The 17,814-nt window shown below is 39.8% G+C and overlaps 1 protein-coding gene across 12 annotated transcripts in view; it reads right to left on the minus strand.

The window, feature by feature from the left end:
- Positions 1-19: 19 nt before the first annotated feature.
- zmp:0000001200 (dedicator of cytokinesis protein 9) overlaps positions 20-17,814 on the minus strand; it is a 71,655-nt gene continuing 53,860 nt past the window's right edge. For 3 of the 12 annotated variants that reach the window (XM_058612430.1, XM_058612428.1, XM_058612431.1), the window contains exons 25-54: positions 17,595-17,664; positions 17,381-17,506; positions 16,784-16,855; positions 15,562-15,708; positions 15,358-15,441; positions 15,122-15,233; positions 14,916-14,969; positions 13,891-14,069; positions 13,670-13,786; positions 12,967-13,078; positions 12,751-12,884; positions 10,888-11,002; positions 10,702-10,768; positions 10,562-10,609; positions 9,258-9,394; positions 8,389-8,504; positions 8,102-8,239; positions 7,804-7,986; positions 7,351-7,464; positions 7,006-7,221; positions 6,810-6,867; positions 6,477-6,583; positions 6,225-6,347; positions 6,023-6,136; positions 4,032-4,178; positions 3,745-3,955; positions 2,870-3,060; positions 2,668-2,768; positions 2,425-2,563; positions 20-1,178 (exon numbers count right to left, since the gene is read on the minus strand). In XM_058612430.1, the coding sequence (XP_058468413.1) occupies positions 1,053-1,178; positions 2,425-2,563; positions 2,668-2,768; positions 2,870-3,060; positions 3,745-3,955; positions 4,032-4,178; positions 6,023-6,136; positions 6,225-6,347; positions 6,477-6,583; positions 6,810-6,867; positions 7,006-7,221; positions 7,351-7,464; positions 7,804-7,986; positions 8,102-8,239; positions 8,389-8,504; positions 9,258-9,394; positions 10,562-10,609; positions 10,702-10,768; positions 10,888-11,002; positions 12,751-12,884; positions 12,967-13,078; positions 13,670-13,786; positions 13,891-14,069; positions 14,916-14,969; positions 15,122-15,233; positions 15,358-15,441; positions 15,562-15,708; positions 16,784-16,855; positions 17,381-17,506; positions 17,595-17,664 (3,658 nt within the window). In that variant the 3' untranslated portion in view covers positions 20-1,052. The other 9 variants (XM_058612437.1, XM_058612438.1, XM_058612439.1 and 6 more) reach the window with 5 other exon arrangements.

Consider the following 17,814-nt stretch of genomic DNA (forward strand, 5'->3'; position numbering starts at 1 on the left):
AGGAGCCATGAGACAGGTGCAGAGAAACGAGTGCATTTTTATTTAAAAGCATATGGGAACATTTTGTTTACAGCAGAACAGTACATTAGTGTTAAATAAAATAAAGAAACCATTGCTGCCCAAATATAAAACAAATCCTTAAACATCTGAACACTAAAATGGTAAAAGCTTCATATTACTCCCACAGTAGGTGTAGATTTTGGTTCCGCACCTTATCGCTTTGGCAAAAAGGTGAATTTCTTTCTTTCTTTCTTTTCTTTTTTAACAGTGTATTAGCCCCACACAGCAAGATACTTTGCAAATATTGCACACAATCCTTTTTTATATACATTAATAAACAACTTGAACTTGAATATACTTTCTGTATGCAATGGCTTTAAATATTTAAAAACTATTTCGCTCTAAGACAATGAAGTGATTTAAGGGTTGAATGTTGTCATGGGAGGCCCTCTTTCAAATTTGCATTTCTGTAGAAATTGAACTTCATTTACAGAGGAATGAGTGCCAATGTAAGCAGCATATACTGTTCATCAGGACGTCAATACAGTGGCTTATAAAAGTGGAATACTGTACATAAAAAAAACACATTGTGTAACATTATCAAAATAAACAAAACTTGTCTTGTTTAAAACTTGAGAGCGCCTCTGTGTATTGTAATAACATGCACGCTGAAGATCTCGACAAGAATGTGTGTGTAAAAAAAAAAAGAAAAGAACTGCACGGTCTTTTCCGGAAAAGACAGGTTTAGCTCTGTCCATGAAACCATGTCCCCCATCGGGTTGCGACTTCACCTCAGTGCTCCTACAGGAAAATGTCATTTGGCCACACCCACCACAGTTACTGTGCCTACTGTGAACGTGAACAGTCCAGTGCCTTGGTCATTTCAGTGAGAAGAGTCAGAGGTACTTTAGATCTGTCTGTACTTGCGTCACGTCTCCCTTTGAGCTGACGGACGGACGATTTTGGTTTGGAGGTGACAATCAAATAAAAACAGGCGTGCCTGGTTAGCGAGGATACGGAGCGCTGAGGTCGTGGTTGTCCCAGGTTCCGCATCACACCACGGAGGAAGAGCTGGGGATGCCCTGGATGGTGGCACTGGTCGGCGTGCCACTGATAGCGTTGAAGATGTGGAGCGAGTCTGGAAGAGCGCTCTTCATGCCATCTTCCACAGGACTGATCTGAAAGGAAGGAACGAGAGATGTTATTTTGTCATTTGAGCGACACCACACTTTTCTTAAAGGATAAATGAGAAGCTCCACCTATGAGTGCCCGCGTAAATTAAGATGTGACATAAATGCTTTAGTTTAATGATCAATAAGTGGTGCTACCCAACATCCTGTTGCAAAACAATATCTTATTTACACACAGGTGCTGGGAGGTGACTAAGAAGTAGACCCATTTTCCCAAAACAGATTTCTTTGTTCCTTGGTTAGCTTCAATCGGCAAACCTGAGGACGACGTCCACTTTTTACTTTTAATGTGGTCTATGGTTACTACGTGTAAGTGTAGCTTCATAGTAATCACATTTTCTGACTTTCATATATCATAAAAAGGTAAAGTCTTTGAAAACAAACAGGTAAACCCAACCAGGGAATAGAAAATCCATTACATGTACTGTATGGACATGCAAACACACACATTACTGTAAACACATGCAAAAACACACATCAGTGCAAAGAGATAAGTCTAGATGTAAATGTTGGTTTAGCCAGTTGGGTTAGGAGTGTTCATGGTAAAGGACTGGTGGATTTTATTTATTCATTTTCTTAATTCCTACTTTCTTCTTATTATTATTATGATTATAATAATAATCATAATAATTGCTTTCCAGGAGGACAGAGAACATTAAACTGATTTCCCTTTTATTGCAGCCATGTCGAGATAAGGCCCGTCTGTGGTTTGATCACATTTTCAGTTAAGAGAGGGACTTTAGATTCTGCCCGACAACAATATGATCAATTTTGATTTTAATGTTCAAGTAAAGCCCAGTCTTAATATTCCAATAAATTAAGATAGTGATGTTTCTGTTTCCAGCAGTTGCAAAACAGGTAGATTTGAGATATTTGGAGATGTGAAGGTGCAGTTTCATAGTGGGTCAATTATTAATTCAAGTCATGGGTCCGTCTGAATTTAACAGCCAAATGCACATCAGATTATCAGATGATATCTGAGAGCAGATGCCCCAAGCCTGGCTGGACCAACAATTACTACTCAGGATTTGTTGAATTCTGGTGCTGCTTGCATTACCATCCAATCTGCTCATGTTGGCACAAGAGAAAAACAGAGAACGCCGTTATCAAGGAGAATGCTATCAGTCACATTATCAAGCATTTTATGACACTCTGATTACAGCTGTACCATGAGTTATACCGAGAATTATTACACCAATGTTTTGCTTAAGTGAAAGAGCAATGACACACTTACTTGCTCATGCATGATGATGGACAGCTCTCTGACCACGTCTCTGTAATTGGCTTTCATCTCATCATGATATTCCTGCTGGTCCTCTTTGATTAACCGCTCATTAATGCCTAAGCCGTGGCCACACGCCTCCACAAAATGCCTGCTCAAGAATTCACGTGAAAGGGGATTAACGTCAAAGCATCAAAACATGACCAGGCTTTGCCCACACACACACACACACACGAAAAACCTCACACAGCTCACCTGAAGACCTCTTTCAACTGTTTGACCTTGTTATCAGGATTCTTCTTGGCACTGGAGTCATCCAGAAAAGCTCGGGCATATGCAAGCGGTCCTGCATTTACCTGAGGGAGGATGTAGAAGCCATTTTTTTATTTCTCATGATCATTTTATAAAAAGGTACGTCTTGTGTATATAAACAAAATAATGGAAGCAAAGCAAGCACCTGCACACTGATGCTGCCCTGCAGTTTGAGTTGCAGGCGGATCATGTCCACCTCACTGGAGGAACAGAGCTGTTTGATCTCGGCCACCTTCTTGCTCATCTCATCGATGGCCACCTCGATTGGGCTCAGATCAGTGTGGTGCTGATACATCACTGCAATGCGCTTCTTCACATATGGGAAACAATGTGTGGCTGTAGGACACAAACACAAGGACAAGAGGGATTGAACTCCATTCATTAATGTTTTCTTTCAGCATTTGCTTTTGTCGACTTTAGGACTCATGATCCACTTGTGTGTTTGTGTGTGTGTACTGAACATCCTTTGGAGGCTCTTTGATAGTAAAGATAAGATCAAACCTTTGGATCTTTCTGTAAAACAATAAAATTATACTGATGGGATTAGGAAAGGCTCTTGTCAAACAGCTGACCTGCTCAGAATCTAATCAAGATCTTCCACACATGCACAGAAACTGCCGTGCAATAACTGATACGCATGTGGCAACATTCCACGTATATTTGAAGCCTGTTCTGCTCTTTTACGAGGAGAATCTAAGAAATACTTCAACAAAGAGCATGATTTATATTATTATATATACTTTCCAGATCATTGTGGTAACTTGTTTTTTTTTTTTTTTTACAGCTTAAATTTTATTACATAGTACCATCTTTAACTATTAAAACAGTCGCATAAAGTCAGAGATTCTGGAAGACTTTGTTGAAGTCTGAAAGAAAATTTGAGTTTGAAAAGATGTGCACACTGTTGTTGTGACAAATTGTCTCTTTGCAAGTGAATCATTTCATGGCATTGCAATTCTAAATTTGGGTCTTTACTCATTCTGTGTGCCAGCCCCACATACTGCATAAAGTGATACCTACTGGTTAGTATTGTCCTGCGTTTGCACTGCTCCTCCACACCGCCTTGCTTTTTGCCTGATATGGTAAACGGCATCTCAAACACAAAGCGACGAATATTGTGGCTCTTTTCAAAGTCCGTTTTCCTGTCCACCAGCTCCTTCTCCTCCAGGTACGGAGTCACGTGAGTCACTTGGATGTATGCGTACTTGGAGTCCAAGTCTTTGGGATTAATCTGCAACAAGTGCACGTGATTAGAATCCATGCTGGGCTGTTGGAAATCTTAACGAGGAATATCAACCCCTTCTCACCCTTCCAGAGTCCTGGATCATCTTCACATTCTCCTGTCCAAACTTTTCAGAGTACAGCTTAAGGAGCCGCTGAGATACTTCAGATAGGGGGGTGAATTTGGGTTCTTTGTAGATGTACTCTTTACCGTCCTCGTCCTCAAAGAAGCCCTGAAAAAGCAAGACGACATAAACTGAAGTGGAATAATATATAAAAAAAGGTTTGTTTATCTAATAATAACAAACAAAGTAGAGCCACATCAAACAAAAACGGGTTATGAATGGGAGTCATTTTGTCAGTTTAGTTTAGGTCTGGTCTGAAAGACTCTACATTTACACAACCTTCTATCTAAATGCCCCAGTATAGCGGTAAAAAAAAAGGACAAACTTTATTACAAACGAGTGTCTGTTCAGTGATGTGAGGCAGAATGAAGGAAAGAGGCGGGGGCATGGATTTCACGGTGGGAACAATTTAGCTTTAGCAGTTTAGCAGTTTTCCAGGTAAATGGTAAAAAGGTGCCATGAACAGATGGGTGAAGCCATGCATTGACCTACTGTAGTGAGAATTTAAACCTGCTAGTGGGTTTCCTACTATTGTTAGGACAACACTGATGCTTGAGTAGAGCAGTTAAAAAAAGAGGACACGATAAGCAACACATGTGAAATAGTAAAGGATCACAACAGCAACACAAAGCCTAAAACATCACTGCAGTCCAGCTGCATTGGTGGCTTTCACACAGATTTACCTCAGGTTCTGACTCAGTAAACTGGTATTGCTACAGGGTGTGGACAACAGAGAATAAAATAACTGTTATTTCATGAGCGCTAACTAAGCACATATAACACTCATATTTAGGCTGGGCAATATATTCCTATTATATCAATACTGTCATAGACGTTAGTTATCATCATATCATAATAAGGTATTGGTGATGTCTCTTCCTAGTTTTAAAGGCTGTTGCAACAAGAACATTTTGGCACTTTGTCAAAGACTGAATGTACAGCCAATTTCAGTGTTTATTACACATGTAAACATAATTTTTTAATTATTAAAAGGAAAATAAATACATCACATATCACCTTAAATACCTTAAAGTATGTAATACTGATCATTAACAGCTAGAATATAGAAATGACTGTATTTTTAGGGTTGATATGTTCCTTTTATTGAAGAGTATATTACAGTTTGATATAATATCGTTATTCTGAGAGAAGCACACACATTTGAAAAGGAAACTTTTCATGAGCTCAGAGAAACCAACATATGAAACCGATATACGAGATAGATCTCATATATCGGACATAGCCTAAAATATATGGAGATGTTCTGCATAAGCCATATCGCCCAGCCCTAAGTCATGATAATGTTGCTACACAACCAATGAGACATGTCAGTACATAAATGGATTTCTAAAAAAAAAAGTACAGAAAAGAGGTAACCACCACACCCATAAAGTATTTGAAAAAATCAATTTTAACATATAAAACAGACACAGGTCAGTTCTGAATGTGATACACTTGGAGTTGAAATAGAAAAGCTGTGAGCAACACTGAAATGAGTGCAGATGTGGACAGGCGCCATGCAACACAGTCCCAAACACAGAAAGCCGCAGTTTTGACTGATTGTTGCTGTAACTTAAAGCTGCAAACTATGATTGAGAAGCCGAGTGCAATAGATGACAGCAGAACCAACAACACACACACAGACTCAGGCTGTTTGAGAAAAGCAAACATGATCTGCCGCACAACTTACCGCTGCCTTCACAGAGGATAAAAAGAAGAGCGGGGTATCAGAGTGGATTCTAAAACACCACTGTAATGTGAGCATGCTCTTAAAATTAAAAACAGCCCCAGTGTGAAACATGAATTACTTTGCCATATTAGCAACAAATGAATGTGGGTTTTTTTTTGTGTGAAATTAGGTTTAATATAAGCAATTTTCATGCGTAAATCATAACATCTAAAAAGTAATATTTAGTTTACAAATCCCTTTAAGGTCACCAGTTGTTACTCACCTGGCCAAAGAATGCCACTCTGAAGTAGGTGCCCAGCAGCCTCTTGCCTGAGTGCATGACCTCTGTTACTTTGCTGTATGCACGATGCAGTGTGTCATATAGGTGGGCCAGTTTCTGTGTGCAAAAAAAATAATATGAGTATTAAGTTTCTGTAAATGCTTATGGTCAAGACCCGGTCCAAATAAAACTCTTGAGTTTATACCTCAAAGTCCCTGCGCTTCTCATAAATGGGAATTATGAGCTTGTAGATGTCAGAGATCAGCTCGTAACGCTCTGCCTTCCACAGTCCGTCCGCACACTCCTCCAAAAGCTCCATGAGGACATCCTGAAGGAACAAGAGTGGGAATGGATGGATGAAAACAATGTCTAAATGACCAAATATGATGTTTTTGGGATGTCATTTGACTTATGGTTAATGTTATTTGTGGCATTCGTAGCAAGATAGATTAAGTACTTCATTGAAATGGACGTCTTGCATGCCGACATCCTCCATCATTGCTGCTTCTTCATCAATGTTTGGAGTCACGACACGGAAAGCTGAGCAGCCTTGCTTGAACATTCCTGCACAAAATATGAAAGAAGACAATAATTACTGTAGATACTTGGATACCTTGATTGAATGGATGGATGGATTTACTTAATTGATCCCAAAAAACTGGGAAATAAACATGGAAAGAATGGAATTTCTTGAAAAATAAAGATGCAGCTATATAATTCTGAATGTTTTACAGACACACGTTACTGCTGCTGCTGTGAGGAAAGCAAGAGGAGTAAATTATTAACGCACCTTTTCTCCGCAGGTATTCTGCCACAAGTGCTGCAACGTGCACGTAGCACATGGCCGCCTGCAAACAACAAGAACATTTATGTTCAGCTAAGAGCACTTAGGTTGACAGTACTTATGAAGTTTAATAATGGGATCAACCGGGACATCGGCGCATAATGAACTGGAGCTAATCGAAGCAGCATCTCTCATCTCAGACCTCAGAAAAGTCTCCGTTCTTCACATGGATTCGGGCCATGCTGTCCAGCCAGGTCTTGCGCAGCTCAGGTGTGCTGGCGTAAGATTTGGCCAGGCTGTACTGCAGGTCCACCAGCATCTCTGGGTCTCGCTCGTGCTCCTTCATCTGAGCCGTGGCCATCAAAACTGTCCTGATGCGCTTGGTCAGGTCCTTCACGTCCGATGGGAATGCTGTGTTCTGTGGTGGAGCACGCAGAAGTAGAAGCAGCTGGTTAGGGTATTGCTAATTTGAGGAGAAAGTATCATTTGAAACTCTTTCTTTAACAATGTTAGAAGGAATAATTAAGAACATAAATGAGCCGCTGACCTTAATGGTTTTGTCACTGTTGGCACAGTTGTTGATGATTGACAGGGACTGTTGGAAGCGTGTGCTTCCGATACCAATGACATCAGCAATCAGTTGACTGACAGCAATCACCACCTTGAGAAAAGTAAAGAAGAAATATTGATCTGTTGACTTTCACTTTACTTTCTTGCTGTTCGGAAAAACAAAGAACTCAAACCAAACATCCAACAAACCAAATCAACCAACCTTTTTAGCTGATAAAGTAAAACCTAATTTGCAAAAAGTAAAGTTGTATACTAAGTATATTTTACTACATTCACCTATAAAGTAAATCCATGTATAATTCATTATGATCAATTATAAACGAAAACTTTTTCTGTTTCTGAGCAGTTAAACAGGGACCAGAGAGTTTTTTTTTCAGGATCCAAGTTAAAAAACATGATAGTATCATGATTTCTATTCTGACAATCATACCTGTAGGTGTGTCCGGACAAAGGATTTGCGACCTGTGTAGTCAAAGTTGCTCTTCATGAGGAAATACAGCAGATGGGCTGCATCGCTGCGAATGGAGCTCAGCTTGGAATTACAACACTTCAAGATCTCGTAGCAGAACGCGGCACACATGTCGGCGCGGCCTTCGAAGAATGTGCAGGGAAACTAGAGGGTGACAAATACAGGACGGGTCAATAGCTTCCATGAAGACGGACAGGGACTCTGGGCTGCCCTGATAAGCAGAGAAATGTTAAACAGAGACACCAAAGGACTTTCAAACCTTGTAGATGAAGGTGCGCAGTGAAGTGAAGACCTGCTTGAGGGCCGTTTCTGACTGATTGATTCGCAGAAAGCAGAGGTGGACGTCAAACACCTTCTTCATGAGTGGACTGTGGCCGTGGTCGGAGCACAGCTGCGTCTGTGGAGACACAGAGCATCATCATTATTAAAAACTCAAAAATTAGAAATTGGCAAACGGGATCAACGTAATTCTGATAAAATGTAAAACCAGTTCTGAGATTCACATTAGACAACTTGCACACTGTGAGTTAAATCATGACAAGATACCTTGAAACCCATGATGAAGATACTGAGGGTGTCCAGCACAGTCAGGCAGACCTCAGTGGCAATGTTGGCTTCCAGCAACGACTGATTTAACACGTCTGCATCCGAGTGACTGTAAGCTATAAAGACATTACACAATTCTGTAAATCATATCTTATATAACTCATATGGCTCTAAGAATATGAGACCTTAGTGTTATAGGCAAAGCTGTTGGTAAAAGGATGAAAAAATTCATTCCGTTGAAATGATGCGGCTTCATTCCAAACCAAAAAAAAATGATTTGGTCGCAGATTGTATTTTTTATTTTTTTTGGAAGCATTTTTACCAAAAACATATTTTTGGAATGAAACCATTATCATTTCCCATCTACTTTCTCGAAATGTAAGATGAAGTTCAGAGCAGATGAGCTGGGCAGAGCGATGAGAAGAATTTACAAGCTGATGTTCAGTTAAAACAGTCAGTCATGCTCTTTTAATTCAACCAATTGAACAGAGCCAGTAACAGAGCACAGACTGTCTGCCAACCTGATACTGCACGTTCTTACCATGCTCTACAGATATTCCAAGAATACTTGAAATCTTTCTTACACTGAAAACACAGAGACACTTCATTACATGACACCATTTAACAGACTGGTCACACAGTTTAAACTCAACTATGCTCAATGCCGGCCACTATTTATTCATGTTATGTCTGTCGGATGCAGCTCCTGCTTCAAGAGTACATGGGTTTAAGCAGAGTAAGAGGATGATGCTGCTCATGATGATGATGATGAAAAGCACGAGGAGTACATAGGGTGGATTATTGTGGGGGAGGAACTGGACTCCTCTGGTAGAGGATGTTTGATGATGAGTACGGTATGGGGCACTTACTGTGGTTAAAAGTGTATGAGTTATCCAGGCTGCTGAGCTGCTGTAAGCGGGCATGCATCATTCCTGCCCTGTTACGGGACACAGGCAGAGTCTGTGACTTCCGCTCATGAGCTACGGGTCCTGCCCCATCCTGGCTCCTGATGAGGAAACAGGACAATGTAACATGAACAGCTGTGGACCAGCTCTTGGCACGTTCACCCAAAGAAGCAAAGAAATGTACAACTCACAATGTGACACAGGAACATTTTCTGGGTGATTTTATGCATGTACATGTACGGCAACACCTACTGTATGTAGCAAGGTAAAGTACAGTACATTGCAAGTGTGGCATGCAGTTTAGTAAAACAATGATCAAAGTGGGACAGCAGCATTGAAGCAGATTTATAGAGCAAACCATGCATGTTACAGTGAGAGAGGTTTCATGTGCATTTAAGGAGTGAGTCGTTGCCACAGCACTGCAACTGTTACAGAGAGAAGACGATCATGCAGTTGGTTTATAAAGGTCAGTTCCACCTTTTGGCTTACCCAAGCAGGAGGGGGCAGGAGCCAGGGTTTATGTAGTTATGTTAAACTTGCCAGCATTTACGTGAATAAAGATAGAAAGAGCGGTGACAGGTTAGAGTGAGTGAACACCTCAAGACTCGGTGTGGGAGCCAAGGCTACAGCTCCCTGACAGTAGAGAGGAGACACTTTGTGTGTTTGAATTCAATTCAACTACTGAACATACGATTCGACAATCACACACATCCGATAATTAAAAGGTTTTAAACAAGAGGATGAACAAAAGTCAACGTGTAGCTGTTTCCTGTAATGTACTGGATATTATTAAGTTGAATATGTAACAAAAACTATTGTCTTTATGCAACATTCATTTCCAAACACCAGAGGGGATATAATTATTATTATTATTATTTGGGGAAAGAACACAATGTGTAGTAACCGGGAGTTGTGAAAATTAGTAATAAAAATGTAGACATTTGTAAAGGCTGGAAAAAAAGTCAATTCCCTGAAAAAATAACTACAAATAATAAATAAAACCAGCCTGAATATTTCAATAAATTGTTGAAATATTTAACTAAATACAAAAAAAAATGTAAAGTGACAAAAAGTAATGAATAAATTGTTTCAAATATCTAGCGGCTCCGATTTGTGATAGAATTACAAATGCAAAAATTACCAAACTGACCTAAACACAGTTGATTTGTATAAGTAAACTATTGTTTAATGCTTTATCAAAACCCTAACCAAAAAGCTTTAAATAGTGGTATCCATGCAGCTTATTCAAACACGGACACCAGCATTACCTTGCGATATATCTCTTCCCCATGTATCTGAACTGATGGAGGCACACTCTAAAGGGAAAGAGCAAGAGAATCATCAGTCACTGTACATTTTACAACATTATTTACATTGATTTTCACAGTACTAATATCAGATGTCTTACTCGACTAGAGTGAAGAAGTCCATTAGATCGGACGATGAAGCCTTATTCCAGTATGTGAACAGAGCATCTGGAAGAGGCAGTGATTGACAATGTAAGATCCATTTGTTTTCTGGGGTTGTAGAAATGTTGAGTCAGCACAAAGATGAGTAAAAAAAAAAAAGAAGAAAAAAAAACATGTGAACTTACCCTCAGACATGCTTTTCAGCACATGTAGGAAGCACATGAGGAGGCTTTTGATCTCTGCCTGGTCCAGTTTATCACATCGCAGCAGTGTACTGCCCAGAGTCGCAGCAGGCTGGTGCTAAAGCGACAAAGAAGTACACGCACACACATAGAAGAAATATAAATATAATGCTGTTACGGCTTGAACTACCTACTGTGGGATTACAGCACTGTGCAAACATCTTAGGCCACAATTAGAGTTGTTTTAACAACGCTACAGTACAATGACCATTCAGTATAATTAATTTAATCACTTCACTGGAACACATTCAACAAAATAACATGTATGCAATTTTATAATAAATAAATAAAAGTAGTAAGTATTTAGTGGGCTCTACCCTTACAATTGAGTAGAACCCTAATTATTGTTAATGGTTAAAACCTGTGTTTGTCCTGCTGTTTCATGTCAAAACACATCTGCTGTCAAAAAGGACCATGACATGCTTGAGCATTAAACACACATGTGGTATGTGTTAAACTCAATGACAGCTTGCTAATGTACGAGACCAAGAGTAAGCAGGTGGTGCTCTGAGACTTTTGCACAATACTGCATCTGGATAAAAAAGAACACTTGGCACAACAATTATAACAACAGCACTGTGTAGTTTGTGGTCACTGATCACAGAAAAGAAAACGTGACTCTATGCTGCATTAAAACACAAAGATAAACAAAATGTTCTCCTGATTGACAGTTCAGAGTGATGATGTCACAATTTTGTATGCGTTGACCTGAGATTACAGTTGTACAGCTACACTTAGAGGAGTCGTTCACCAAGACAGCTGGTGGAAAAATGATCACATAGAAAAGAGCAACAGCTCCACAACTGGCAAAGGGTTGGCAATGTCGCAAGCATGATCCTTTTCCAGCACTTGGTCTAGACCTTAAATGTAGCTGGGGATTACGTCATGGAAAGCATGAGGCCATGGCTTTTCTATTTAAAGGGTGTTTTGCACGGAGAAGAGTTTTCAGGCTGAAGTTAGTTTTCCTGTAAAGTTGAACAGAAATTGTGAAACTGTTTATATTACCTTTCATTAGTGTTTTCTCAGTGTTTCAGGTCAACCAGACAGACTACTGTAGTTTGTAATTACTGTAAATCACTCCTGAATGTCCTCCATTGCCTCATTTTGTTGATACAGGTTACCACACAATTCCAATAAGGAATTCTTCTCAGATTTAGTTTGAGGCAGTTGATCTGTGAAAGCGAGGACACACGAGAAGCTCAAACGTGAGAAATCCCTTACTAAGCATGCATGCTTATAAAAGAAAATGGAAAATTACCATAGACAAAGCCCTGTGAGGCTCTGTGGCACAACAGGTCTGTATATATGGCATCAAAGCCTGATAATCAACTGGCAAAGAAAGGGCTTAGTGTAGTGTGAGGAGATAAGGACACTCTCAAACACACGTTCACACTCCCAAATGGGACACAGGAAGGAGGTGTTTTGTACTTGAAGTGAAATGCTGGGCTGCATGGCGCTCTCAGACACACAGGGGACAGAGAGCAGCGAGAAGTCCATGGTGGCACGCTTTGTTCGCACAAACTCCTTAGTGTCCGTAAAGAAGTGGAGGACATTGACAGAGTGTCTTCGTATGAACTTCTCCTTCTCCCCCAACCAGCCGCACAGATAAAGTGATGGGAGTTAGTGGTACAAGTTAACAAGGAGTGACTGTGTGTGGCACGTTAGTCATAACAAAAACAAATGTGTGATATGCCTAAGGCACTGAATGTCACAGAAAGTCACATTTTGTGCAAACATGAGTAAAGATTTCAAGAAAACAATATGAAATTGTTTTGCAGACACCCTGCAGCACTTTCTGAGCTGTACCTTGTCCAGAGAATTGCCCTTGTCCATGTGCCTCTCTGACAGGCTGTTGCCGGAGTCAGTGCTGATGAGTGAGCCGCGAGAGTCTGCGTGGCGCACAAAGTTAATGTTGGGGGTGGATGATGTGTGGGGTGAAGCTATTGAGAAGACAGAAAAATGAATTAATTTATAATAATATGTAGACAAAACAAACATTTGCAGCACAATATTTACACACACCGGTGCCTGAGATGGCACCAAAGACATCTTTGTGCAAACTGGTGTCCAGAAAGGTGCTGGACCTGGGAGGTGTCATCAAAGGGTTGGAAAGGAGGGAATCTTCTCTTCCATTCTGAGCAGAAAACACAATAACACACATAAAGCACTGTATGCTCCAAAAACGATGATGATCAACGTGTATGATAAACTTAGCCACAAAATGCAATCTCAGGTTGGTCAAAAGAATCGTCATATTTGTAGCATACAAAGCAGACAAATACTGAATAATATAAGATGTGATTAATTAGTACCTTTATTTAAGTAAGTTTAATATGATGTAATAGTCTATACTTTTATTGTCCTATGATGTGAAGCATTTTGGTGCTAAGGAAATAACTTTATTATTTTTTATTACCTACGGGTATAAAAATGTTAACGTTTATCGTTCACAATGTCAATTGTGTCTTGGCCAATGTGTGAAAACAAACAACTTAAAAAAAACAACAACTCACAATTAATTAGCCAATAATTTAAGAAGACAAGAGGCAGTAATTATTCCCTCTCTTTGGACTGTTTTCCCTTCTCTATGTTTATATAATTGTCAAAGGTGTGGATATGAGATATGTAACGTGTAAGCCATGTGAGGCTTAAATATCTATGCAATAAAACTGAAGAGATGTGTTTGGTTAATAGTCATAAGATAGCCACTAGGGGGCTCCCTTACATTGTTGGAGTGGTTGATAGTGAACGGGGAAACTTCCTTCACATTCAACCTGTGGACATTCTCTTGGAGCAGGCCGAACAAGGGCAAGTAGAGCGTGGCCAACCTGGCCTGCTGGCTCTGGAAAACAAATCACCCACTCAGCAGAATATCTCAAGATCAGACAAAGACAAACACATCTGATACCGTAGAGACGAGACAGAGGTAACGAAGGCAGTGTTTACCTTGGAGGTGTAGCGATCGTCAAACGTGTGCTTGATCATCAGGTTCTTCAGCACCTGGATGGATATCTGACGAATCTCCCTGAACTCCTGCAGAGCTGCAGTGACCTCCCTGAGCAGCAGCCCGACCAGGAAGTGGTTTTTACAGAAGTCATCCGTCAGCGAGTAATCCAGTTGAAGGTCTGAGGGGAGGAAGAGGATGATGAAGAGATTAGGACTGGCACAAAGAAAACTAAGTGAAGGAGAAGAAAGGAGAAGAGGTCACAGACAGCACTGAACAATTAGAGAATTTCCATTATAAAGGATATAGAGCCTGTGTGACCAGTGTTGAAATGTTAAGAGAACAATTCACTTTGAATAATTATTTGAATTATTTGAATTATCTTTGTTTTATTATTTTGATCGAACAAACTATATGAGGGGAAAAACACCCCCAGATATATAGACAATCTTCGGATTTTCATGTTTAACAGATTAAAGCTGTGTCACTGAGCTGTGGCTCTACATCAACAGTGATCATTGTGGAAAAAGGCAACCAGGATTAAAGCTTGTGATTTAACAGCAGCAGCAGCTGTTCACCAATGATTTCCAATGTTTAAATCCAGTGAAGCAATCACCCACCCACACACACACACACACACACACAAACACACACACCACATATAAAGACAGAGTTAGAGCCACTCTTCGGTCTAATTTCATCTTTTTAAAACCTTCATTTTCAACACTTTCACACAAAAAAAATCTTTTTTGAATCACAAGTCAAAGACAAGTAACAGATCACAGCTGCACAAAGTACCACTCTATATTTACTGAATGACACCAAATTATACGAAGGAAAAATAGTAGGATATACTAGTATATACTGTATATTCATTCCCCATCAACCACTTTGAAGTACAGATGGAAGACAAGTAATTGCATTCTGATTTAAGAGTGATTCTACAACTTTCTGTTCACGGCTGAAAGGTCACACTTAAGTCTGTTCTCCTTGGAGGAAACACACAAGCAGCACACCTTGCACCTACCTACTGGATCATCATCATCATACGACTCCACCATATCATGTGGAGATAATAAAGCTAATTGAGGAACACAGCAAAAGAAACAAGAGTTCATACTGTAAAAACATATATGAGTGTATAAAAGTATTATAGTGTTATACTTAGTAAAGGATTTTGGTACAGTGTCACCAAAACAAAGCATCATTAGATATATGTAATGATCTCCTCACCTTGAAATCTCATTATCCTTCCTTTTCCAAATGGCATGGGCAGGTTCAGGGGGACGTAGTGCTCGTGGTTGCACACGACACGCAGGAACTCAAACTTGAACTCAAAGAGTGTCTGCATTAAGCAACAAAAGAACCAGAGACAGTTTTAATGCTTTGATGAAGTCTTTACTTCATCATTATCACTTTTACAGCAGTTTGTTTAGATTTGATTTTGACTGTTTGAACTGTTAAAGTACCTTTGGGTCTCCAGGCATGAAACAGTTGCTGTAGTTGTTGATCTGCTTGAACATAAACCCTCGATCCATCAGATTAAAACAGCGCTGTGGAATGAAGTAGAACAAGAAATGAATCTCAAAAACCAGTAGTGACAAACTGCTCAGTAAAAGTCCAGCTGTAAACTTTAATACACTCAACGATACAAATATATACGGTTTTCTGACCTTAATGAAGACTGCAAGACTGTGGTTGGCGTTCCTAGCGGCATCCAGGTTGTCTTTGTACTTCTGTGTAATGTGTGGCATCATCATGTTGACCAGTGTCTCTACTGTGTGGTGGAATGCTGCAGAGAAGCGCTGATTCCTAGACAGCTGAAAAAAAAGTAACAGAATATTAAAGCTGTTGAACAAAATCTAACTAAATGTATGACATAAGTTTTATTTTTTGCTTTTTGTACATTTTGTATTTGTAAACACACCAGTGAGCCTCACTAATGTACCACTTTGTCTTTACCACACACATGAGCAGGTTCATTGCACAATCTCTGCTGAATATGTCACCAAATATTAACTAGTGGCTGAAAATAGTAAATAGAAAATGTGCTCCTTGTTCCTTGTTGTTCTTTTAAAATTGAAACTTGTGCTGGGGGCTGAGCGCTATAATTTGTAAAGTTCTAAAGTAACGAGGGATACATGTATTATTGTTTTTCCTCTTTTTATGGGTGATACAGCTGAGCCATTATAGTCTATATGTATGTGCACTTTAGTGATTGTGTTTTCATATCTGGACAGGAGCGAGTACTCCTGTCACTCCTCCCAAATCTGGTCTCCCCAGGTACTGGGGATCCAGATGTGGTGACAGGAGACCCGGGATTGTCTGGTGCCTGGTGGTGGGAGGCATAAAGGCGTTTATCCTCCCGGAACAAGAGCAGAGGAGGGAGATTGTGGAGGCAACACAATTTTCACTCTCCATTCGTTTTTATGTTGCGCTCTGGCATCCCCTAGGCCGGGCATAACAATGGGATTTTTGTCAATAAAAATAAATAAATATACATAATACATATAAAATATCTCTACGCTTATACTGAAAGTGAAACTTCACAGAATATGGTTATATCTTTCCACAATGGTACGGCCTTCTATTCAAGAGCATTTACTTGCTTTCGTTGTGGCCTCCACTTTATGCCAGTGGAGGTTAAACACAGGGATGTGGTTGCTTATGGGGTATGAACAAATGCAGCCAATTAAAGTGCACAGCTGTGTGGTACAGACTGCGGATACACTATACTTCCACTGTGGTTCCATGGCTCTCCACAAGACTTGGCATGTTGTAAACTGCAGTGAGGAATCTAAGCTGTAATAAAGCAGAAGTGAGCAGACACCTCTGTCTGCTTGGGTCACACACACACACACACACACACACGCACACACGTTGAGGCAGACTTACCTTCACTTTAAAACTCTCAATCAAGTACTGAGCCATGGATTTCACTAGGGCTTCAAAGAAATACCAGGAATACTGTAGGGCAGACAAGCATCAATTAGAAAACAATAAAGAGGATGTGGATGTCAAGTAGGCTCTGCACAATATTAAATAAGAGTTACAAATAAAAGCATTTGTTTTGTTATATATTGACATATGGGAAACAATAACATGAAGATGAATTATAAATGTAACAAAAACTGAGAAACTTTATTTCAAGCTATTTTTTAAACAGGATTTATACAAGAAGTTGAAGGCCAGGGTGAAAGGAAGTGATGGGTAAGAGGAACAAAGTTGAAGGTGTATGTGTGTGAAAGAGACACACAACTTCATGCAAGGAGTCCCGCGTCTCAATTTAGCTGCACAGTATAGACACTCATAACCATTCTGTTACATTTCTTAGTAGGCTACTTTGATGTCATGTATAATAAAGGACATCCCCACAGCCGGTGTGTGTGTTTCACGGACAACATGTATATCACATTGATATCATGATGATAGATTTATGATATATTACGATTACACACCACATAATCCTTTGTAATAGTTCAAATATGTTACCTTGAGCAATTTGTTACATGTGAGAAAGTCAGTAGACGGCTTCAGGATTGCAGTCATGGCTTTGGCCAACTCCTCATGCACTGTTCGGGTGGTGGACGACGTGTATGGCTCAGTCTTGAAAACAAACTGTAACGGCCACGTGCAGCAAAAAAAAAACACATGAATACTCCAGTGTGAATATGACACCTAGATAACGAGTTGTGATATGTTTTACCTTCACATATGATCTCAGGTAGTTCTCTAACCCCTCCTCATGGCACTGGGCAACAATGTGAATCATGACTCTATAAGGAAACAACAACACGAGTGAGGAAACGGTTCTAAATGGCCTCAGAAATTTTACACACTGTCCATGTTTAATTTAATTTCTGCTAAGTTCATGTTGGTTGTGATGGACCAAATTGTCTATGAAAAACATGTCCTGATAATTTAAA

This window comes from Solea solea, chromosome 2 (assembly GCF_958295425.1).
Source record: "Solea solea chromosome 2, fSolSol10.1, whole genome shotgun sequence".
NCBI classification, from domain to species: domain Eukaryota; kingdom Metazoa; phylum Chordata; class Actinopteri; order Pleuronectiformes; family Soleidae; genus Solea; species Solea solea.